At 47.6% G+C, this 25,110-nt stretch overlaps 2 protein-coding genes across 4 annotated transcripts in view; one reads left to right on the top strand and one right to left on the bottom strand.

Moving 5' to 3' along the window:
- glis2b (GLIS family zinc finger 2b) overlaps nucleotides 1-25,110 on the top strand; it is a 364,253-nt gene that overhangs the window by 26,716 nt on the left and 312,427 nt on the right. The window lies entirely within an intron of this gene.
- The window catches only part of srl (sarcalumenin), a 153,664-nt gene continuing 138,741 nt past the window's right edge, over nucleotides 10,188-25,110 (bottom strand). Inside the window, exons 6-8 of the mRNA XM_070901739.1 lie at nucleotides 16,614-16,730; nucleotides 15,645-15,878; nucleotides 10,188-14,521 (exon numbers count right to left, since the gene is read on the bottom strand). Of these exons, the coding sequence (XP_070757840.1) occupies nucleotides 13,710-14,521; nucleotides 15,645-15,878; nucleotides 16,614-16,730 (1,163 nt within the window). The 3' untranslated portion in view covers nucleotides 10,188-13,709. The remainder of the gene's footprint in view (nucleotides 14,522-15,644; nucleotides 15,879-16,613; nucleotides 16,731-25,110) is intronic.

Raw genomic sequence — 25,110 nt, 5'->3', positions numbered from 1 at the left:
GTAAAGTATTTCAGATTGACACAAAAGCACCTCCAAAGCATCTGTGTTTCGTTTTAAGCAGGGATGTGATCCTGAAATGGAATTGTGTTGTTTCAGTTAGAGATGGCAAGAAGGCTGCTAAGTAGATGTCCTGACAGCTCTCTTTGTAAGAAGTCTTTTGATCTATTTCCCACTTTAACCTGAACACACTTGTACACACGTTGTCAAAATTAGATTGCAGGTATTCTTTGTCTTTTCAGGTAGACTTTTTGGGCTAGAAATTTGCGGCCTGAACGTCACTCCGTACTGTCATTATATGGTGTTAAAACAGTAGCCTTTTGCCAACTGCTGGCATGTGCTGCAGTGCCCGGCATTTTCGTCCTTACCTTTGTGCTGTCGGTAACTGGCAGTGCCATCCCAAACAAAATAGTGGTGTTGTGACCTAAGTCGATGTGCAATGCTGACTTAACATCATAAGTGCGAACTTCGATCCTAAGCACGCCAGGCTATCCTGGCATGCAAGTAGGCTGACAGTGGCAAAAGGGACACTCATATTGTTCAGGTAAGTTTGAATTTAAGGTTTTGGACTTTTTTTTTCATCTTATTGAAGTGGTGGCTTGCTGCAATATATGTGAATATCTATGAAAAGTCTTTTTTAGGTGTGGGGAATGCTGCTGGACATTTGGCAAGGGCTCAGATGGTAAATTAGGCCCTTGAGAAGATAGAACATGCTGCACATACTCAGCAGGTCGCGCAACATCCGTAGAGAGAAAAACAGAGTTCACGTCTCAGGTCCAGATGCTGCCGGATCAGCGGAGTATTTCCAGCATTTTATAACCTTCCGGATATAAAAGGGGTCAGAGGGTCTAGTAAGAAGGAGGAACTGAGGGAAATCTTTATTAGTCGGGAAATTGTGTTGGGGAAATTGATGGGATTGAAGGCCGATAAATCCCCAGGGCCTGATGGTCAGCATCCCAGAGTACTTAAGGAGGTGGCCTTGCAAATAGCGGATGCATTGACAGTCATTTCCCAACATTCCATAGACTCTGGATCAGTTCCTATGGAGTGGAGGGTAGCCAATGTAACCCCACTTTTTAAAAAAGGAGGAAGCGAGAAAACGGGGAATTATAGACCGGTCAGCCTGACATCGCTAGTGGGTAAAATGATGGAATCAATTATTAAGGATGTCATAACAGCGCATTTTGGAAAGAGGTGACATGATAGGTCCAAGTCAGCATGGATTTGTAAAAGGGAAATCATGCTTGACAAATCTTCTGGAATTTTTTGAGGATGTTTCCAGTAGAGTTGACAAGGGAGAAGCAGTTGATGTGGTGTATTTGGACTTTCAGAAGGCTTTCGACAAGGTCCCACACAAGAGATTAATGTGCAAAGTTAAAGCACATGGGATTGGGGGTAGTGTGCTGACATGGATTGAGAACTGGTTGGCAGACAGGAAGCAAAGAGTAGGAGTAAATGGGTACTTTTCAGAATGGCAGGCAGTGACTAGTGGGGTACCGCATTGTTCTGTGCTGGGGCCCCAGCTGTTTACATTGTACATTAATGATTTAGACGAGGGGATTAAATGTAGTATCTCCAAATTTGCGGATGACGCTAAGTTGGGTGGCAGTGTGAGCTGCGAGGAGGATGCTATGAGGCTGCAGAGTGACTTGGATAGGTTAGGTGAGTGGGCAAATGCATGGCAGATGAAGTATAATGTGGATAAATGTGAGGTTATCCACTTTGGTGGTAAAAACAGAGAGACAGACTATTATCTGAATGGTGACAGATTAGGAAAAGGGGAGGTGCAACGAGACCTGGGTGTCATGGTACATCAGTCATTGAAGGTTGGCATGCAGGTACAGCAGGCGGTTAAGAAAGCAAATGGCATGTTGGCCTTCATAGCGAGGGGATTTGAGTACAGGGGCAGGGAGGTGTTACTACAGTTGTACAGGGCCTTGATGAGGCCACACCTGGAGTATTGTGTACAGTTTTGGTCTCCTAACTTGAGGAAGGACATTCTTGCTATTGAGGGAGTGCAGTAAAGGTTCACCAGACTGATTCCCGAGATGGCGGGACTGACATATCAAGAAAGACTGGATCAACTGGGCTTGTATTCACTGGAGTTCAGAAGAATGAGAGGGGATCTCATAGAAACGTTTAAAATTCTGATGGGTTTAGACAGGTTAGATGCAGGAAGAATGTTCCCAATGTTGGGGAAGTTCAGAACCAAGGGTCACAGTCTAAGAATAAGGGATAAGCCATTTAGGACCGAGATGAGGAGAAACTTCTTCACCCAGAGAGTGGTGAACCTGTGGAATTCTCTACCACAGAAAGTTGTTGAGGAAAATTCACTAAATATATTCAAAAAGGAGTTCGATGCAGTCCTTACTACTAGGGGGATCAAGGGGTATGGCGAGAAAGCAAGAATGGGGTACTGAAGTTGCATGTTCAGCCATGAACTCATTGAATGGCGGTGCAGGCTCGAAGGGCAGAATGGCCTACTCCTGCACCTATTTTCTATGTTTCTATGCTGTCATTTCATATTGATAGCATCTAGCCAACAATCACGACGTGCATGGATTCTTTAGCGCAGTCAAGTCCACCTATGGCCCAAGCACTCAAGGTCCTATTCCACTGAGAATGGACAGGTGCTCATCAAGAACAGAGAGGCAGTCAGTGCCCGCTGGAAGGAGCACTTCGAGGATCTTCTCAACCAAGACTTTGTCTTTGACGCGAGTGTCCTTGACTCCATCCCACAGCATGCAATCCATCACCACCTCAGCACATTCCAGCCCGGCATGAGGTTGAAAGGCCATCCAACAATTGAAAAATAACAAGGCCTCAGGAGCAGATGGAATCCCCGCCGAAGTACTGAAACATGGCGGAGAAGTACTCTTGGCACGAATCCATGACCTCTTCTCTCTGATCTGGAAGGAAGAGAGCATGCCAGAGGACCTCAGTGACACCGTAATCATGACCATCTTCAAGAAAGGGGACGTCCGACTGGTAATTACAAAGGAATTTCACTGCTGTCTGCCGCAGGGAAAATCATTGCAAGAATCCTCCTCCATTGTCTTCTCCCAGTGGCCGAAGAGCTCCTCCCAGAGTTGCAATGTGGATTCCGCCGACTAAGGGGCACAGCGGACAAATCCAAGAAAAATGTAGGGAGCAGCATCAACCTCTGTACATGGCTTTCTTTGACCTCACAAAGGCCTTTGACTCTGTCAACCGTGAGGAATTATGGAGTGTCCTCAAATACATCACCATATTCTGCCTGCTACACGATGACATGCAAGCTGTGATTCTTACCAACGGATCCACCACAGACCCAATACAAGGGCAGACAAGCATGACTGTGCCATCTCACCAACGCTCTTCTCAATCTTCCTTGCTGCAATGCTTCATCTCACCTTTAACAAGCTCCCCTGATGGGTATCAAACAGTTCAAAAAGTTGTGGGCGTCCAAGGCCAGGAGGCCAAAATTATCGCCAATTGACGCAGAGCTACGGACTTACACAAAGCAGATCATTCCGGTGCTAGGCAGCGTCACTGTAGTTGTGACCCACAAAGATTTGGAGAACAGGTTGCCATTCTGGGTTGTCCCGGGGGATGGACCCGCACTACTGGGGAGGAGTTGGCTTGCTGTCATGAACTGGAAATGGGGCGATGTCAATGCAATTTCCTCTGTGGAGCGAGTATTATGCTCACAGGTCCTGGACAAATTTGACTCATTATTTCAACCCGGCATCGGCACTTTCATGGGGGCCAAGGTAGTGATTCACATAAACCCGGACGCCAGGCCAGTCCAGCACAAAGCCAGAACGGTGCCGTACGTGATGCGGGAAAAGATAGAAGGCGAATTGGACCGTCTGCTGAGGGAAGGCATCATCTCGCCAGTCGAATTCAGTGACTGGGCGAGCCCGATTGTGCCGGTGCTCAAGGCAGATGGGTCGGTCAGGATATGTGGTGATTACAAGGCCACCATCAATCGAGTGTCACTCCGAGACCAGTACCCGCTACCGAGAGCGGAGGACCTCTTTGCGACGCTATCCGGTGGCAAACTCTTTTCAAAATTGGACCTGACCTCAGCTTACATGACCCAGGAGCTGGAGAGTGAGTCGAAGAAGCTGACCACCATCACGACACACAAGAGGTTGTTTGAGTACAACAGATGTCCGTTCGGGATTCGCTCGGCCGCTGCGATCTTCCAACGAAATATGGAAAGCCTCCTCAAGTTGATTCCAGGGACGGTGGTTTTTCAGGACGACATCCTCATCACGGGTTACGATACTGAAGAACACCTCCACAACCTGGAGGAGGTGCTACGCAGACTTGACCGGGTAGGGCTGCGACTGAAAAAGGCGAAGTGCGTCTTCCTAGCTCCAGAGGTAGCATTCCTGGGGATGAGGGTAGCAGGCCAAATTGTCTACATGCGCGATGCTAGATTCCCGATACAAGCACTCTACTCCAAGCTAAGTCACGGCAGGCGAGCCCCGGGTGGGCAGAGAAAATACTTCAAGACACCCTCAAAGCCTCCTTGAAAAAATGCAACATCCCCACTGACTTTTGGGAATCCTTGGCCCAAGATCGCTCAAAGTGGAGGAGGACGCCGGGAACACACAGAAGCCAAGCACAAAAAGTGGAACGACAAATCAAACACCCCATCCACCCGTCCCTCCAACCAGCATCTGCCCCACCTGTGATAAGAGACTGTAGATCCCTTGGTCTCATCAGTCACCTTAGAACTCATTTAAGTGTGGAAGCAAGTCATCCACGACTCCAGGGGACTGCCTAAGAAGAGAAGACAGTATCTGCTTGCAGATGGAAGTGGAAGACACAGAAGAGGAGGAATCAGATAGAAGGATGCATACCAGACAGCCCCTTTGTGGCCAGGATATCCAGGATGGAATCATTAGTCCCACACCTTATCTTCCATCTGTTACTGACAATGTCCCCTTGGCCACGATGCTGAAATAAGAGCCACCACAAAGCAAACTTTCCAATCCACCTATATATGTCTATTCATCCAATGTGACATCCAGAAATCAACTCCTCACCCATGTGCATTCTCTTAGTGAGAGTCTTGTGTGTGACTTTGCTAATCCTACTGATGTCACGCAATGCTACCCCAGTAGCTGCAGCATGCCTGGTGGAAGGCTGCTGACTTTCAGTGGGATGTCCTTGGTGTTTGACCTTGAGGTGGCTTGGAGTGTCAAATCAATCATTATCTTGTTCTTCACTCTCCTCTCCCTCTTCTTGGTCACCCACTGGCTGGGCAGGCTGCATTTCTTGGGTGTGTGAAATGAGGAAGGCAGAAGGGTGGCGTTGTGGTGGTGGGAGGGCATCAAAGCATGAGGTGCATGCCAGAAAGAGGATAATGTATGAGAATACCAACATCTTATATCCTTTCAGCCCCGCTGTTGGCCAAGGGCTCAGCCATGCTCCTGCCAAGAATAGCCTCCAAAGAGATGAGGTGAGGCTAGAAATGGGAGATGTAATTGGGGCAGATTGTTGGTTGGTGGGTAATTGTGGGTGGGGGTCGTGCATTGGGCAGTGTGTGAGGCTAGTGATGCAGTTGGTAGGAGATGGCTTTTGAAGATGCATTCACTGACCCTGACCAGTGAACTGAGGTCATGAAACTTCTTTGGGTACTGGAGCTAGATGGTGGGGGCGACACTGCTGGCAGTGACGGCCTCGGTGATGTACTCCCACATCGTTCTTTCTGGAGGGCCTCCTGGCCTTGGTGGGTAGAGGTCCTGTCTTGCAGTGTTGATCCCCTGCACAAAGATGGAGTGCTGCATGAAAGATCATGGGTGCCCCTTCCTGGCTTGCTGAGCAATTTGTGTTCATACTGAGGCATTTTTCCCATTTTTTGAGGTTAGGAAGGGAATTTAGCTTTGAGCTGAGCATTCACATTTGTGACTTTTTAATATTGATTTTTTTTAAATGGGTAAAGGACTGAAAACTGTATTGTTTCACTTCATTTTAATTTGTATTGTTTCAGTGCGCATGGCCCCTTTAATTCTCAGAACTCTTCATTGCCGACAATTCCTTACGAGCTCCACAGCCTCGCTTCTGGAAAGAGGCTGTGCGAAGCTCCAATGCCGCTTCTGCACACGAATTTCGTGTTGGATGCCTCCAGTAACGCCATCAGGACTGCGTTGTGTGGCAGGTAAGCGCTGCGCCAACAGTCTGCATCCCCCCCCAGATGAATTTTGCTCCATTAATGTCGTGGCCATTTTCAGAGGCCTTTACCTCTATTGCCAGTGACACTGGCAACTTTACTAGTTAAAATTAATTTTTCCCCCTTTAAGTGGGAACAGATCCAATCTCAATGAAAATCTCAATAACTTCAAATTTAGCCTACATAGGATATACAGTACAGAAACAGGCCATTTGGTCCAACTAGTCCGTGCAAGCGTTTATGCTCCACTCGAGCCTCCTCCCATCTTTCCTCATCTAACTCTATCAGCATAACCCTCTATTTCCTTCTGCTTATCTAGCCTTGCCTTAAATGCATCGATACTATTTGCTTTAACCACTCCCTGTGGTAGCAATTTCCACATTCTCACCACCCTCTGGACTTGAAACTAAAAATCTCCTAATTTCTGACTTTTTCCCCCACCTCATCAACAACAACCACCTGTATTTAAATGGCATCTTTAACATAATGAATCGTCGCAAGGCGTTTCACAAGAGCATTATCAAACAAAATTTGACTTGAAGCCACGTAAAGAGATATAGGGACATATAGGTTTTAAGGAGCGTCTTAAAAGAGGAAAGAGAAGTGGAGAGGTTGAGGGAGGGAATTCCAGAGCTAGGGGCCTTGGCATAGAAACATAGAAACATAGAAAATAGGTGCAGGAGCAGGCCATTCAGCCCTTCTAGCCTGCACCGCCATTCAATGAGTTCATGGCTGAACATGAAACTTCAGTACCCCCTTCCTGCTTTCTCGCCATAACCCTTGATCCCCCGAGTAGTAAGGACTTCATCTAACTCCCTTTTGAATATATTTAGTGAATTGGCCTCAACTACTTTCTGTGGTAGAGAATTCCACAGGTTCACCACTCTCTGGGTGAAGAAGTTTCTCCCCATCTCGGTCCCAAATGGCCTACCCCCCATCCTCAGACCGTGACCCCTGGCTCTGGACCTCCCCAACATTGGGAACACTCCCTCCGCATCTAACCTGTCTAAACCCGTCAGAATTTTAAACGTTTCTATGAGGTCCCCTCTCATTCTTCTGAACTCCAGTGAATACAAGCCCAGTTGATCCAATCTTTCTTGATAGGTCAGTCCCGCCATCCCGGGAACCAGTCCGGTGAACCTTCGCCGCACTCCCTCAATAGCAAGAATGTCCCTCCTCAAGTTAGGAGACCAAAACTGTACACAATACTCCAGGTGTGGCCTCACCAAGGCCCTGTACAACTGTAGCAACACCTCCCTGCCCCTGTATTCAAATCCCATCGCTATGAAGGCCAACATGCCATTTGCTTTCTTAACCGCCTGCTGTACCTGCATGCTAACCTTCAATGACTGATGTACCATGACACCCAGGTCTCGTTGCACCTTCCCTTTTCCTAATCTGTCACCATTCAGATAATAGTCTGTCTCTCTGTTTTTACCACCAAAGTGGATAACCTCACATTTATCCACATTATACTTCATCTGCCATGCATTTGCCCACTCACCTAACCTATCCAAGTCACTCTGCAGCCTAATAGCATCCTCCTCGCAGCTCACACTGCCACCCAACTTAGTATCATCCGCAAATTTGGAGATACTGCATTTAATCCCCTCGTCTAAATCATTAATGTACAATGTAAACAGCTGGGGCCCCAGCACAGAACCTTGCGGCACTCCACTAGTCACCGCCTGCCATTCTGAAAAGTACCCGTTTACTCCTACTCTTTGCTTCCTGTCTGACAACCAGTTCTCAATCCACGTCAGCACACTACCCCCAATCCCATGTGCTTTAACTTTGCACATTAATCTCTTGTGAAGGCACCACCACCAATGGTGGAGTGATTAAAATCGGGGATGTGCAAGAGGGCAGATATCTCGGAGGTTTGTAGAGCTGAAGGAGGTTACAGAGATAGGGAGGGGCAAGGCCATGGAGGGATTTGAAAGCCAGGATGAGAATTTTAAAATTGAGGCATTGTTTAACCAAGCACAGAGGTGATGGGTGAATAGGACTTGGTGCAAGTTAGGACATTGGCAGCAGAGTTTTGGATGACCTCAATTTTACGGAGGGTAGAAAATAGGAGGCTGGCTAGGAGTGTGTTGAAATAGTGAAGTCTAGAGGTAACAAAGGCATGGATGAGGGTTTCAGCAGCAATCTCCACACAACTTCATTAGCCTCTGTCAGTGGCTACTAACAGGTGCATTAGAGCAGCCCAGGTATGTCCAACATTTTCCTGTATTTGAAATCCCCTTGGCACTTTCCAGTTATGGCACATTGGAGATCTGGCAGTTCATTTTAGGGTCAATATAGAAATATACAAATAATATTTATTTAGAGATGACATAATTACAAACATTATTAAAAGTTGTGTAATGCATGCACATCCTATTCACAAACTTTACTTCCTTTTAAATCACAATTTTGCATGTTAACATTTAACATTAAAACTGCCTATGTCAACTATCTCAACATGTTACCTTTTCCATCCCGTAGGGGGTAACAAAATTTTTTGGATAGGCATCAGCACTACTAGGGTTTTCACCTTAGCATGAGGAGGGGCATCACTGTAGCATAAGTGGGTTCGTTGTACTGCCTGAAGTTCTTCAAAAGATTTTAAAACCCTGTAATTTCAAATTTGGCCTTTTCTCACTCTGGGTTTTCTCATTCTTGGGGTAGAATTCCTGTGACGTTCTTCCACACTGCCAGCGTAACTTTGGCAGAAGATCAGTAGGAGCCTGTTTTTCCAGAACTTATGTTGATCCCCCATCAAAATTATATCGGGAGAAACCCCATGGAAATCCAAGACACTTGTGTTTAAACAGACAGTGTCAGCGGTGGCTCAGTTGGTAGCACTCTCGCCTCTGAGTCAGAAGGTTGTGGGTTCGCCTCTGAGTCAGAAGGTTGTGGGTTCAAGTCCCACTCCAGAAACTTGAGCACAGAAATCTAGGCTGACACTCCAGTGCTGTACTGTCGGAGATGCTGTCTTTCAGATGAGATGTTAAACCGAGGCCCGTCTGCCCTCTCAGGTGGACATAAAAGATCCTATTGCACTATTTTGAAGAAAGGCAGGTGAGTTATCCTGGTGGTCTAACCAATATTTATCCCTCAATCAACATCTTAAAAACAGATTATCTGGTCATTGTCACATTGTTGTTTGTGGGAGCTTGCTATGCGCATATTGGCTGCCATGTTTCCTACGTGACTACACTTCAAAGAGTACTTCATTGGCTATACAGCGCTTTGGGACATCCAGTGGTCGTGAAATGCAAGTCTTTCATTCTCTGTATTCTTCTCTCCCTGGGAGACACTCACTCTAGCTGAGTTATGGGTTCACAATCACCATACTCCCTCTTGTACTTCTTCCTATGTGGCACTTCTAGTTGTGTGAGCTTAGTACAGGGATCATCCAATAATGATCAAGAACATGAATCCTGGTTTAATTTACCTCTCGTCAGTCCAAGTAACTTGAAACTACTTGTAGCACCCCGGCTGGGTGCAGCAAACCCCAATACGAATTGAACCTTGTGCAACTCATGGTGTATTTACTAACTGAAACATCAGTTCAAGAATTTTAGAATTAATTTTTAATGGTTACGAGCAGATCTCCTCAGGGTTCCTTTATAAGGATTGGGTTCTAATAACAACTATGCTTTTTTTTAGTCCTGTAGAACAGAAAAACATTCTGAAGATACTTTATAAAGACAGGTAGGCTGCAAGTACAGGGTAGTAGTTTCCAGAGAATGAGAGGTGACACATGGGACGTAAAGGCATTGGGAGAGGTGGCACATGGGAAGCCAAGGAGTTAGGAGAGGTGATACATAAGAGGACAGGTGTTAGGCGAGGTGACACATGAGAGGACAAGGAGTTGGCATACACAAGAAAGGTACATTTTATTCTAAAGATTTGTCAGTAAGACTGCTATCTTTCGGACTTCAAAGGAAACGAATTGATGCAATGAAATAGATTTCATTTGTACAAATAATCTCCGAGCAACTCAGGACAACTAAGAAGAAAAAGAACAAAGTGCGGTGTTTGGAAATTAGCTTTATTAGAAGGGCCTGCGTAGTCTACAAAGTGAAGTAAACTGGTCTTTGATTTATTCCATAGCTCCAGAGCCAAATACAAAAATTAACAAAAGGAACCTGATTTTAGGCTATTTCTAAGCCTTCTGATTTTAGGCTTTAACCTGATGTAACCCAGCAATGAACTCCTAAAAGGTGAATTCCAAAATTCAACATGATAAAATGCCTTTCAAGCCAAATTAAATCTTAAAGTAAGAAGGATCAATCAGCCGGCCTTAAATGATTACATTGACACACAACCCTTCCCTTTGCTATAAGTAGACTTCCCTTATTGATTCAGCTTGTTGCCTTCTGTCCCGTTAAGCCTGGTGTTTTCTGATTCCAAAGAGAATGTTTAATTTTTGATCCAAAAAAGCACAGATTTTCTCCGCCAATTGAATCCAACTTTTTGATATGAATTCAAGGAGGGGGAAAAGACCGAGAATCAGAAGGCCTAGATGTAAGGGCCGGTTTCACAAATGTGCCCTCCTAACAATTTTCCATCCATTAAACTTGTGGCGAGCCTGCCCACAATGTTCCAATATGTTTTCAATGGGCAAGGATCCTCCCCAGCAGCATGCATTCATACAATCAACCCTGGAGAGTACTGATTGTCTGAGTTTTTTGCTTCTGGAGTTGCATTTTCTCCAAACAGTGAGGAAACCACAGAATACAGGGAACATGGGGTTTGTTTGCAGAATACAGTCACAAAAAAACAGACCTTTCACAGGTTAAAAATGACTATTGCTGCATAGACAACTCTCTATTCTAACCAAACAACCCTAATGCCTACAGTCACACATCTAACCCTATATGGCCAACATTGTTCTGCTCCCTCCAACACCCAGAATCCACAGATCAGGGACACCATTATCAGATGCTGCATGGTCCTCACTCTCCATCCATAGAAGGTGCCATGGAGTCTGTATGATAGTACATGGCTAGCTATTGTCCACACCAAGAGGTCCCATGACGATCTGCGAGCCCCCCGCCCTCCCATTTTAACATGATTTCTCTGGGAGAATGTAGTGATAAAAGTTTGAACACTGGGAAATACGTGTAGATCAGTAACTCTACACCACTTAGACCTCCCAAAGTAATCATCTTCAACTATTTCTTTGCTGTTTTACACCTCTTAGCATTTGAACCACTAATTCATGTGGACAGTTAATGGAGGAGGATTACATTGCAAGGCTTGTATGGACAGAATCTGAGTGAGACACTGCACCATCTCCATATTAACTGCTCCACTTTTCCTATTGAATATCACATTAGATCCCTTCTGGTCATTATTCTCCCGGAAACCAACATTAATGTACCCTCCTGTGCCTCCCATCCCTATTTCTGGGTACGCGATTTCCTTGTTGCTGAGAGTCTGAGTTGGGGAAAAACACGAGACTAAAGCTCCCACAAAAATGAGTTTGTTATTGGTTGACTCTGACCATCAATGGCAATTAACTGTCCTTCCTTTTTAAAAAAAAAAGGCCAATCACGTACTGCAGTCCTTGGTAAGTGAGCCACTTGAACATGCTTGATCACTGAGTGACCAGCAACCAACCTGTGATTTGTGGCCTTTAGCGTGTTGGGAGGTAGCTAAAAGTGAATAATGCACTATTAAAGCCAAATTATGTCAGCCCTCTTGGATAAAAGTAATCGTTCATGTGGGGGTGAAACAATATCCTCAATGCGGTTTCCAAACAAATAGGAAGAAACCATTTGTTAGTTCAAATGATTAATTATTCTTCAAACAGTTAAATTTCTTTGGACAAATATTTCATACCTTCTTAGTTCTATTTTACCATGATAGTCCATACAGATTCTCTGAGGCCCACATTGATTCACTCTTACACTAGTTGCCTCACTAACTCTCCTCTTCCTACTTACACACAGCACACTTTTCTCCAACCACGTAAATGGATTTCTTCATCCATGAAGAGAAACTTCTTTAACTCCTGAACTGAATCAAATGCTTTCAGTATCCTGTTAGTAGAAATTTATTTGATGAAGGTGGTATTGGATTTCCAACTTGAAGCACCATCTCAAGTGCCACAACAGTAGGGCATGGGGAGAGGCAAAGACAAGGATAGATAGCTATATAGTTCTCAGATGGACAGCTATAGAAATGGAGGGGCAAAATAAAAAGGAAGGTATTTAAAAGAAAAGGAATGAAGAACAAACAGTAGCAACAAACCCTTGTATTATCTTGAAGTAAACTTAATCTTGACAATCTTAGCTGTGTTGTCAAGTAAGTTTACAATATTTCTGCATGCAGGACACATTTCACTTTCAGATTGGCTTGTTTATAGTCAAAGACGTTATAAGGTCTTCCTTTACGACACCTAATTCAGCTAATATAATGTCCTGATCTGAGTAGCTGTAAGTTTTCATCTCAAAGGCACTGTGTCAAAGCACATTAACACGTGCCGGTACAGTGTTTCTAGAAAAACTCAGCACAGAGTGACTGCATGAGTTCTGTCATAAGAACAATTCATAGACCTGAGTCTATGAATCAGTGTGTCCATTGCACAGGAGATTGTGTTGGCAGTTCGAGTAAAAGATAATTGAAAGAAAAATGGGTGCAAGAGAAATGACAACTAGTTAAATAACCTATAAGTTAACCTGTAATCCTAAAGCAAAGCTAATTAAACTATTTAAAGTTTGTATAGGTTGTGAAACAGTGTGTATTGTAATATGGGTCTCCCCTAACCTGTAATGATTTACACCACACAGCACCACTGCCGTCTTTCCTCTACTTTTACTGCACTCTGCATTTGCTACTTCAAAGAAAACAGCTGAGAAAATTTGTATGGTTCGGCAATGGAACCAACTATATTTGTCAGTAAGGTTCTCACTACATTTCCAGGTGCCCAGTAATCAAATGCGTTAGAGCTTGTGTGCCTTCTGGCAGGATCTATGGTTTGCCAATCAGGTTAATGATAATCCAAAAACCTGGGGAGGCAAAGGAGAGGAATTGGGTTATTTAACTGAAAGATGGGGTGAGTGAAGGTAGAAACTGGGTGTGTTTTAGACACAGCAAGCATACATGGTGACCAGGAATAACTAATGAGGGAAAAAAAAATACAAGAACAAATTTTAGCACCAGCAAGAATTGGGAATCACCATGCTCCAAACAGGGCAAAAGTGCTATCAAAGCTCTATTCTAAACATGCACCATGAGACACTAACCGCTGCCACATTGCAAATAAATTAACCCTCTGAGCCCTTTATAAACCTTTCTAAACTGTCAAAAATGACCAGGTTAGTACATCTTTGTTCATAGAATTATATTCATTACAAAATGTCTTATGTTTTCTCGTCTTTTTCATATTATTGGTACAAACTTGATAAAGTTTTTTTAATGTCCTTTAAGGTATACAACAGGTGTATGGATGCTGAAAGTTCAGTTCTCAAAGGGTTAATGAACCATGGCTTCTTGGACAGATAAGACATAAGCTATTTCACCCATAAATAATGTACAAGCTCCTTGTTTAGGGCTTTCTGTATCGGTTCTTTGGCGTTTCTCCACATCCAGTGGTGTCACAGGATGAAAGAGATGGGTTTTTCCCAGCAGTGATGGTTCCTAGCAAAGCAGGAAGCTCATGGGCGATGATGCGCTCGATTTTCTCCAGCAGACATCCTCCCATGTATGAGCACTGCGATGACAGCAATTTGAAAGTGTTGATAGAATTAATGCCAAAGAAATCTTTATAGACATTAGGATTGGGGAGGTCAAACTTGCTGACGTTGGTTTTAGCCAGGATGGATTTAAAGATGTAGAATTTGTCCGGTTCATCCAATATTTCATTGAAGACCAGCTCAGGATCACTGAAGAAGGTCATTTTGTCTTTAAAAGTCTGCAAGTATCGGTCCACAAGAAGGGCGTGAATGCGCACACGTATGGCGTGCTGGCGGATGAAGGCAATTTTGTTCTCCAGCCTATTCTCAATGACTTGGTTGAGATCCTCTAGTAGGGAGACCTCCTCTTTCAGGAAGAGGTTTTGGTTTGTATCGGGCTGATACTCGTAGGGCCAGAAGGAGCTAACGTAGACCCTTGGTGGTTCGGTGACATTGATTAATGGTGCCAAACTCCAGAAGAGAGCTCCATAGACTCTCATCAGTTCCTGAGTGGCCACATTGTCGGCCTTGTTCAGAATTATTCTGATTTGAGACTCGCGACCCTTCAATTGGCGGAATAGCATCTCCAATTCCAATCCGACGTCCAGCTTGGTAGGATCAAACACAACAAATATGAGGTCAGCTCGGTCAATAAACCACTGGCAAACATCGTTGAAAGGATAGCCTTTAAAAGATAGAAAAATTAGAAATTTACTGTTTTGTTCTACGTAGAAATAATCAGATTACTGGGTTTCTAGAATTGTCAGAACTACACTCTACAGTAGCAATATATCTGTGAGTCAAGGTGGGGGGGGGGAGGTGCAAATCCCTCTGTGGGCTATTTTCAGGGAATTGAATGAAAATCCTCTTTCCCATTCTCTTCACTTTCAAAATCCCTCCATGCCCTCACTCTACCTGACCTCCATGATCTCTCCAACCTTGTGTCCCATGCCTTTAGTTCCCCCAACTCTGACCTGTGCATTTCCCACTCTCCCTTCCACCCCTTTGCCCTACTTCCTCTCTCCATCTTTGAATGCCTTCTCAACCCATTGCACCATGCCCTAATCATCTCTCTGAACTTCTGCACTTATCGGTGTTGTTTTCCCCTTCAGTGAAGCACTTTGGAATGTTTTTTCTATGTCAAAGGTGCTACATCAACACAAAATTGTTGCTGTACTTAACCTATTTTAAATGAATAGGCTAAGAACGTTGGTAAATACCCAAAGAGGATTTTCTACCCCAAGATGATGAAACATTTGAGTGATGCTCTTGCAGTTTGACATCTCAACCCCTCCATGTGTTGTTATCTTGTACATACTGCGACCATTGTTGCCCTGTATATAACACAACAGTGAGCAATCATCAGGGTCTTATCCTCCAATATGCAGCCTCACCCGCTGGAAACACATATTGAGACATTGGAGGTGTGGTCCCCACGAGTTCCCAACGTGCACTCACTGCGAGTGCCAGTTCTCACCTGAAGCCTCCGATTGTGGAATCAGCCATATTGTGTTAAAATAGCACAGGATAGTAAGATGTAGCCACTGTGAGCATGATGCTGCGCAACCATGGATATTTGAGAACTCAAGAGTTCTCAATGTCATTTCCCCAACTTAACCTGCACTGTCACGGTTCACAACTAACTTATAATACAGCTGTCTATTCTGATTCAACATTGTTACTTAATATTTTAAAGGTAATTTTCCCCCTTCCCATCCTGTAGATCGGGGCTCAACCATGCAACACCTCACCCAAGTGGCCATGTTTGAGTCAATGCAGCAAGTATTAACAGACTTCCTGTTATTTACCTCTTTCTTGCTGTTTACGATTTTCGATGATTCCAGGCGTGTCCACAACAGTCACTCGTTCTAGCAGCTTGTGTGGGATCTCGATGCCAACAAGTTTCTCCAGAAAGGTCTGTCCGAACTTTTCCAGAGGGGAGAATGACCGAGCGCTGTCAGTAGCCATGACTATTCCTTCCACGGTGCGTATCTTAGCCCCGTGCATGACCACGGTAAATTCCGTTGTAGTCGGCTCTGCACCTAAAGGCGGAATGGAGAACATAGGAAAATTAGGAACAGGAGTAAGTCATTCGGCACCTCCAACCTGCTCTGCCATTCAATTAGATCATGGCTGATCTGCACCTCAACTCCATTTATTTGCCTTTGCTCCATATCCCAGATACCCTTACCCATCTGTTTCAATCTTGGAAGCTCCATTTGTCCCAGCATCCACAGCCTTTTGGGGAAGCGAATTCCAGATTTTGATTAAGCTCGAAAGGCTGTGTCCGTGAGGTCTGCAAGAAATACACCCAATGAATTGGTTGTGCCGAGTGGCCTCTGTAGGTATGATAAGTGTTTTGAGGTGAAATCAACCCTCAAGAGTTAGTTAAAGACAACTGCATAGAGCAGTACTTGGTGATCGATCCATGGAGTTTAGAAGGTCTCACCGCTCTGGAGGGTCCTGTGTTTCGGCTGACCGGCTCTGTGGCAAATTTCAAACTGAATGGGATGATCGACTTACCACTATTTTAAAATGAATCTTGAACAGTTTTGGGTTCATGCCAGGAGAGAGAGGAGGCTTTGAAAGAACAAAGTAAAAACCTATTGATTTGTCCATTCTGGCTCCCTCTCTGGTCATGAACTCAAGGTTAAAACAATCTCTATTGGGGCTGAGTGCCATGGGTAATTTCAGTGTTGTAATAATATCTTGAATAGTCTAATTTTTAAATTGTTCTGCAATGAATTAAAACTCCTCCAGATTGCCTCTCACAGTACCTGTATAAAGCTGGTAGACAGACTCATCCAATCCCAGGAGGTAGTTGACCATAGTGGACTTTCCAACACTCCATGGTCCCAAGAACAGCACCATTGGTTTTGATACGATTTCTCCATCTAGAAGCAGAACAGTTTCCAAATACAATAACAGAAGAGCAATTCATTGTAACATACAGCAAGACCATACTGGGTTACCGGTCAGTCCCTGTCAAGCTGAAGGCGGTCTCTCCCAAGCAGTTGATAACGTAGAAGGGTCTGTACAAATGCTCAATTCCTTACTGCACTTGCACTGGTAACTAATAGGTGTCAGCCTTGGCTCAGTGATAGCACCTTGTTTTTGAGTCATAGGTCATGGGTTCAAGTCCCACTCCAGCGACTTGAACACATAATTGAGGCTGACATTTCAAGGCAGAACTGAGGGAGTGCTGCATTTGCGGAAGTGCCATTTTTCGGATGAGACGTTAAACCGAAGTCCTGTCTGCCCCCTCAGGTGGTTGTATAAAATCCCATGGCACTATTTCGAAGGGGAACAGGGAAGTTCTCCCGGTGTCCTGGTCAATATTTATCCCTCAACCAAGACCACCAAAACATTACACTTTGCTATTTAATGGGACCTTGCTGTGCGTAAATTGGCTGCCACATTTCCCTACATTGTAAAAAACAGTATACTTTTTTTTTAAAGTACTTAATTGGCTGTGAAGTTTATTGGAATCTCCTGAGGACATAATATAAATGCATGTTCCTTCTTATTAGCGATTGAAGTATTTAAATCATCACTAAAGGGATAGGAAAGGATCAAGTGATGGATACAGACCTCAAGGTGATCCATTAGTTCAAGAGGTTGAGCATTTGGATCATTTGTTTTGGGGAATCTTGTTCATGTTGATGGGAATTGACTGATAACCCATTAGCCAGGGCGTTTGATCACTCTGACTCACTTGTCTTGGTCGGTTAGGTTCTGTTAATTCCACCTCAAGTGACTGGTTGGGTAGAAGCAAGGTGTTTGAGGTATAGGGAAACGAGGGCTGGTACAATGTCCACCTCAATCTAGGTGAACAAAGCTTCATACTTTCTTTGAGTCATTTTGTTAATCTAGAAGTCCCAAGGAAGGGATGAGGAATCCCAAGAAAGGTTGGCAGAGAGGCTTAAAGAAGAAAAAATAGTACAGAGAAAGGAAACAAGAAATCCGGAAACAGAGGGAACAAGACAGAAGCAGACAGGAGAGACTGAAAGAGAGAGAACAAGAGAGATTGAAACAGAGAACATATGAGATGGAAACAGACATTGGAACGGAGCGACCACGGCAGAGAACAAAATAAATTGAAATGGAGGGACTGAAACAGAAACCGAGAAAGATTGAAAGAGTGAGAAAGAGAGAGAGAGGGGCTGAAAGAGAAACGGTGAGACAAACTGAAATAGAGTCTGATGGATGAGGTGTGAGGGATGGCAGGGATCTAAGTGACAGGCACCATCTGTGAATAGTTATTTCTGCCCATGTTCAGTCTATTTACAGAACATCATTAGACAAAAAAGAAAAAAAACTTGTATTTATGTAATGCCTTACACGAACCCAGGACGCCAATGATGTACTTTTGAAGCGTTGTCACTTGTAATGTAGGTCTGGTGATGAATAAACAGATCCCTCTTGAACTCACTGTTTCAAGATTGGAGTATATTCCCATTTGAAGAATACAAAAGTGGGGGGCAGCTAAGATACTTCCAGAGGATAGATGTTATGGGTACTATCCCGGAACAATATTCCTCATTCTGCATGAGTGCATGAGGAAATTAGAGGCAGCCTCGTCAATTGAAATCACAGGCAGGGTGCCGCAATTCTCAAATGCGCATTCACGATGGGTGAAGATTCAGAATTTACATTACAAGGAAGTTGGACTTTTTTTATTTGGAAGATTTCAACGGTGACTTAATTATAGTTTTCAAGACTAGAAAGGGAATTGACAAAATTGATCGAGATACATTTTTCATTGCAGTGAATATCAGAAATTTCAAACGTTGTGTGATAGAGTTTTGGGATAACTTCCGACCGGGAAGTTTATTGGAGCATGACTGGGTTCAAGAGACGGAGCCAGTTCTGCAGTGAGAGAGAGGTCTCAGGGAAAGTTTTATAAATTCTCACTTCCAGCACACGGCATAGTGAAGGTGTTTAACGGACAGCTGATCTGCTATCGCCCGTTTTAAGTCTTCCCAAAAGTTAATCCCCAGAGGATGGGAAAGGTGTGGAACAGCGTTCTCCAGGAAGAATGTGGGGAAATTCAAGAGGGAGCTGGACAGATTTTTCAGGGAGTCAGAGATAGATCGCATTTTTTGAATGTTGACACTGGTCAGATAATTTTTTGATTCATGGAGTTTCAATATAAATTTCTCAATCGTCCAGCATACCGCTCTCCAGTGGATAGTGTCAGTTCTGTACAGTTTTTATGGACACGCTTATTTGCATTAGCAAAATGCTCTGATTGGCTCTCCATGATCACATGACCTGATTGCTAATTGGACTGCTTAGAATATAACACGGGCAGCAATTCCTCTGGAATGTGTAATCAGAACTGCCCAGCCCAAGTTCTGAGTGACTTTGCAAAGTGTAATTCGAGCCATTCTGACTGCCGGCTCCAGACAGGAATAGAGCTCCCCATTCTAGACAAAGATCCTGCCACCGCTCCCATCACCACCCCCCCTCCCCCGCCGCACCGCAACCCAGTGCAAGTTCCTGCACATCCCAGCCCAAGTTTCTGCCCCATCCCAGCCCAAGTTCCTTCCCCATCCCAGCCTAGGTTCCTGACCTTAAACCCCCCCACCCCCTGCCACCGCACCATAGATGGGACATCATGTCTGGGTCACAGATTGTTAACAGGCTTATTGGGTATCAAGTGAGTATTGACAGTGTCATAACTCTCGCATTTCATCCACTTCGATGAAGTCCCTTGTCACACACGCAGCGAGCTTTCTGAGAAATCTGGTGTGAGTGTAAAGGGGTGGGGTTTGATGAACATTATTCGTCTTCCCTGAGTTCCCCCTCTCCCCTCTGACTCCTTTTCTCTCAGTCTCTCTCACTCTCCCTCAGTCTCTCTCAATCTCACTCACCCAGACTTTCTCACTCTCCCCACTCTCTCTCGCTCTTTCTCACCCGCCCCCAGTCTCTTTCACCCTCCCCAGTATATCTCTCTCTCCCCCCTCAGCCTCTCTCTCCCTCCTGTCTCTCTCTCTCTCCCTCCCCAGTCTCTATCTCTCGCTCTCCCCAGCCTCTCTCTCTCTCTCTCCCCAGTCTCTCTCTCTCTCTCTCCCCAGGCTCTCTCGCTCTCCCTCCCCAGTCTCTCATGCTCTCCCTCCCCAGTCTCTCTTGCTCCCCTCCCCAGTCTCTCTCGCTCTCCCTCCCCAGTCTCTCTCGCTCTCCCTCCCCAGTCTCTCTCGCTCTCCCTCCCCAGTCTCTCTCGCTCTCCCTCCCCAGTCTCTCTCGCTCCCCCTCCCCAGTCTCTCTCGCTCTCCCTCCCCAAGCTCTCTCTCGCTCTCCCTCCCCAGGCTCTCTCTCGCTTTCCCTCCCCAATCTCTTTCTCTCTCCCTCCCCAGTCTCTCTCTCTCCCTCCCTCCCAGTCTCTCTCTTCTCCCCCCCCCGTCAGTTTCTCCCTCTTCCCCCCAGTCTCTCTCTCTTCCCTCCCCCAGCATCTCGCTCTATCTCCGCCTCCAGGTTCTTTCTCTATCTCTACACCCCAGTCGCTCCATCTCTATCCACCAGTCTCTCTCTCTCTCCCTCTACAGTCACTTTTTCTCGCTCCATCCCCAGTCTCATTCGCCCTCACCAGACTCTCTCCCTCAACACTCTCTCACTTTCTCTGCCCCTCTCTCTCCTCCCCCCCCTCCCCAGACGCTCTCGCTCTCTTCCCAGTCTCTCTTCCTCCCCAGTCTATCTCGCTCCACCTCCCCAGTCTCTCGCGCTTCCTCCTCAGTCTCTCGCGCCCCCTCCCCAGTCTCTCGCGCCCCCTCCCCAGTCTCTCGCGCTCTCTCCCTCCCCTGTCTTTCTCGCCCTCCCGTCTCTCTCTCTCTCTCTCTCTCTCTCTCTCTCTCCCTCCCTCCACAGTCTCTATCTCTCCCCCCCAGTCTCTCTCCCTCACCAGTCTCTCTCTCTCTCTCTCTCCCTCACCAGTCTCTCTCTCTCCCTCACCACTCTCACTTTCTCTGCCCCCTCTTCTCCCCCCCCCCAGTCTCTCTCCTCCCCCACCCCCCAGTCTCTCTTCCCCCGCCCCCCAGTCTCTCTTCCCCCGCCCCCCAGTCTCTCTTCACCCGCCCCCCCCCCAGTCTCTCTTCCTCCCCCCAGTCTCTCTCATTCCCTCCCCAGTCTCTCTCATTCCCTCCCCAGTCTCTCGCTCCCCCTCCCCAGTCTCTCGTTCCCCCTCCCCAGTCTCTCGTTCCCCCTCCCCAGTCTCTCGTTCCCCCTCCCCAGTCTCTCGTTCCCTCTCCCCAGTCTCTCGTCGCCCTCCCCAGTCTCCCGCTCGCCCTCCCCAGTCTCCCGCTCGCCCTCCCCAGTCTCCCGCTCGCCCTCCCCAGTCTCCCGCTCGCCCTCCCCAGTCTCCCGCTCGCCCTCCCCAGTCTCTCGCTCGCCCTCCCCAGTCACCAGCTCGCCCTCCCCAGTCTCTCGCTCGCCCTCCCCAGTCTCTCGCTCGCCCTCCAGAGTCTCTCGCTCGCCCTTCCCAGTCTCTCGCTCCCCCTCCCCAGTCTCTCGCTCCCCCTCCCCAGTCTCCCTCGCTCCCCCTCCCCAGTGTCCCTCGTTCCCCCACTCCAATCTCCCACGCTACCTCATCCTAGTCTCTCTTGCTCTCCCTCCACAGTCTCTCACGCTCCTCCCCTTCAGTTTCTCTCGCTCCCCCTCCCCAGTCTTTCTCTCTCTCTCCCTTCCGTGTCTCACTCTCCTTCTCTCCCTCCCCAGTCACTCTCTCTCCCCTGTCACTCTCTCTCTCCCCAGTCTCTCTCTCTCCCCCCACGCTTTCTCTCTTCCCCCACCACCCCCTCCGTCTCTCTCCCTTCCCCTCCGTCTCTCTCTCTCTTCCCCCTTCCCCCCACACTCTGTCTCTTTCTCTTCCCCCCACCTCTCTCTCTCTCTCTCTCTCTTCCCCCCCACGCCCCCGTCTCTCTCTCTTGGCCCCACCACTTCAAACCGGTCTCTCTCTTCCCCTCCCCCCCTACCACCACCCGCTGTTCCCCCGGACTCTCTCTCTTCCCGCCACCCCCCTCTGATATCTCTCTCTCTCTCCCTCCCCAGTCTCTCTCTCTCTCGCTCCCCAGTCTCTCTCTCTCACTCCCTAGTCTCTCTCGCTCTCTCCTTCCGCAGTCTCTCTCTCCCTCTTCCTCCCCAGACTCTCTCTCTCCCTCTTCCTCCCCAGTCTCCTTCTCTCCCTCCCCAGCCTCTCTATCTCTTTCCATCCCCAGGCTCTCTCTCTCCCTCCTTAGTCTCTCTCTCTCGCTCTCCCTCCCCAGTCTCTCTTACTCTCTTCCTCCCCAGTCTCTCTCGTTCTCTTCCTCCCCAGTCTCTCTCGTTCTCTTCCTCCCCAGTCTCTCCCTCCCCAGTCTCTCTCGTTCTCTCCCTCCCCAGTTTCTCTCGTTCTCTCCCTCTCCAGGCTCTCTCGCTCTCCCTCACCAGGCTCTCTTGCTTTCCCTCCCCAGTCTCTCTCGCTTTCCCTCCCCAGTCTCTCTCGCTTTCCCTCCCCAGTCTCTCTCGCTCTCCCTCCCCAGTCTCTCTCGCTCTCCCTCCCCAGTCTCTCTCTCTCCCTCCCTCCCCAGTCTCTCTCTTCCCCCCCCCCCTCAGTTTCTCGCTCTTCCCCCCAGTCTCTCTCTCTTCCCTACCCCAGCCTCTCTCTCTTCCCTACCCCAGCCTCCAGGTTCTTTCTCTATCTCTACACCCCAGTCTCTCAATCTCTATCTACCAGTCTCTCTCTCTCTCTCCCTCTCCAATCACTTTTTCTTGTTCCATCCCCAGTCTCACTCGCCCTCACCAGACTCTCTCTCTCCCTCACCACTCTCTCACTTTCTCTGCCCCTCTCTCTCCTCCCCACCCTCCCCCCTCCCCAGAGGCTCTCGCTCCCTTTACCCCAGTCTCTCTTCCTCCCCAGTCTATCTCGCTCCCCCTCCCCAGACTCTCGCGCTTCCTCCCCAGTCTCTCGCGCCCCCTCCCCAGTCTCTCGCGCTCTCTCCCTCCCCTGTCTCTCTCGCCCTCCCGTCTCTCTCTCCCTCTCTCTCTCTACCTCTCTCCCTCTCTCCATCCCTCTCTCTCTCTCTCTCTCTCTCTCTTTCTCCCTCCCTCCACAGTCTCTGTCTCTCCCCCACAGTTTCTCACTGTTCCCTCCCCAGTCTCTCTCTCTCTCTCCCCCTCACCAGTCTCTCTCTCTCCCTCACCACTCTCACTTTCTCTGCCCCTCTCTCTTTTCTCCCCCCCCCCACCCCCCAGTCTCTCTTCCCCCCCTCCACCCCCCAGTCTCTCTTCCCCTCCACCCAGTCTCTCTTCCCCCCCCACCCCAGTCTCTCTCGTTCCCTCTCCAGTCTCGTTCCCTCCCCAGTCTCTCGCTCCCCCTCCCCAGTCTCTCGCTCCCCCTCCCCAGTCTCTCGCTTCCCCTCCCCAGTCTCTCACTCCCCCACTCCAGTCTCCCTCGCTCCCCCATCCCAGTCTCTCTTGCTCCCCCTCTACAGTCTCTCACGCTCCTTCCCTTCAGTCTCTCTCGGACCCCCTCCCCAGTCTTTCTCTCATAGAAACATAGAAAATAGGTGCAGGAGTAGGCCATTCGGCCCTTCGAGCCTGCACCGCCATTCAGTGAGTTCATGGCTGAACATGCAACTTCAGTACCCCATTCCTGCTTTCTCGCCATACCCCTTAATCACCCTAGTAGAAAGGACTACATCGAACTCCTTTTTGAATATATTTAGTGAATTGGCCTCAACAACTTTCTGTGGTAGAGAATTCCACAGATTCACCACACTCTGGGTGAAGAAGTTTCTCCTCATCTCGGTCCTAAATGGCTTACCCTTATCCTTAGACTGTGACCCCTGGTTCTGGACATCCCCAACATTGGGAACATTCTTCCTCCATCTAACTTGTCTAAACCCATCAGAATTGTAAACGTTTCTATGAGATCCCCTCTCATTCTTCTGAACTCCAGTGAATACAAGCCCAGTTGATCCAGTCTTTCTTGATATGTCAGTCCTGCCATCCCAGGAATCAGTCTGGTGCACCTTCGCTGCACTCCCTCAATAGCAAGAATGTCCTTCCTCAAGTTAGGAGACCAAAACTGTACACAATACTGCAGGTGTGGCCTCACCAAGGCCCTGTACAACTGTAGTAACACCTCCCTGCCCCTGTACTCAAATCCCCTTGCTATGAAGGCCAACATGCCATTTGCTTTCTTAACCGCCTGCTGTACCTGCATGCCAACCTTCAGTGACTGATGTACCATGACACCCAGGTCTCGTTGCACTTCCTCTTTTCCTAATCTGTCACCATTCAGATAATAGTTTGTCTCTCTGTTTTTACCACCAAAGTGGATAACCTCACATTTATCCACATTATACTTCATCTGCCATGCATTTGCCCACTCACCTAACCTATCCAAGTCACTCTGCAGCCTCATAGCATCCTCCTCGCAGCTCACACTGCCACCCAACTTAGTGTCATCCGCAAATTTGGAGATACTACATTTAATCCCCTCGTCTAAATCATTAATGTACAATGTAAACAGCTGGGGCCCCAGCACAGAAGCTTGTGGTAACCCACTAGTCACTCCATCCCCTGTCTCACTCTCCCTCTCTCTCTCTCTCCAGTCACTCTCTCCCCTCACTATCTCTCTCCCCAGTCTCTCTTCCCCCCCCCACCACCCCCTCCGTCTCTCTCCCTTCCCCTCCGTCTCTCTCTCTTCCCCCTCCCCCCCACCCTGTCTCTTTCTCTTCCCCCCAACCTCTCTCTCTCTCTCTCTCTCTCTCTCTCTTCCCCCCCCACCCTGTCTCTCTCTCTTGCCCCCCCCCCCCAAACCTGGTCTCTCTCTTCCCCTCCCCCCCCAAACCTGGTCTCTCTCTTCCCCTCCCCCCCCCCCCCCCCCAACCGCTGGTCCCCCGGTGTCTCTCTCTTCCCGCCACCCCCCTCCGGTATATCTCTCTCTCTCTCTCTCTCTCTCCCCAGTCTCTCTCACTCTCTCCCTCCCCAGTTTTTCTCTCTCTCTCCTTCCCCAGTCCCTCCCTCTCTCTCTCTCTCTTTCTCTTCCTCCCCAGTCTCCCTCCCCAGCCTCTCTCTATCTCTTTCTATCCCCAGGCTCTCTCTCTCTCTCTCTCTCCCTCCATAGTCTCTCTCTCTCTCGCTCTCCCTCCCCAGTCTATCTCATTCTCTCCCTCTCCAGTCTTTCTCGCTCTCCCTCTCCAGTCTCTTTCGCTCTCCCTCTCCAGTCTCTCTCGCTCTCCCTCCCCAGGCTCTCTCGCTCTCCCTCCCCAGGCTCTCTCGCTCTCCCTCCCC

This window comes from Pristiophorus japonicus, chromosome 15, assembly GCF_044704955.1.
Source record: "Pristiophorus japonicus isolate sPriJap1 chromosome 15, sPriJap1.hap1, whole genome shotgun sequence".
In the NCBI taxonomy this organism is placed as follows: domain Eukaryota; kingdom Metazoa; phylum Chordata; class Chondrichthyes; family Pristiophoridae; genus Pristiophorus; species Pristiophorus japonicus.
Note: the sequence above shows the minus strand (reverse complement) of the source record. Positions and strands in the feature narration are given on the sequence as shown.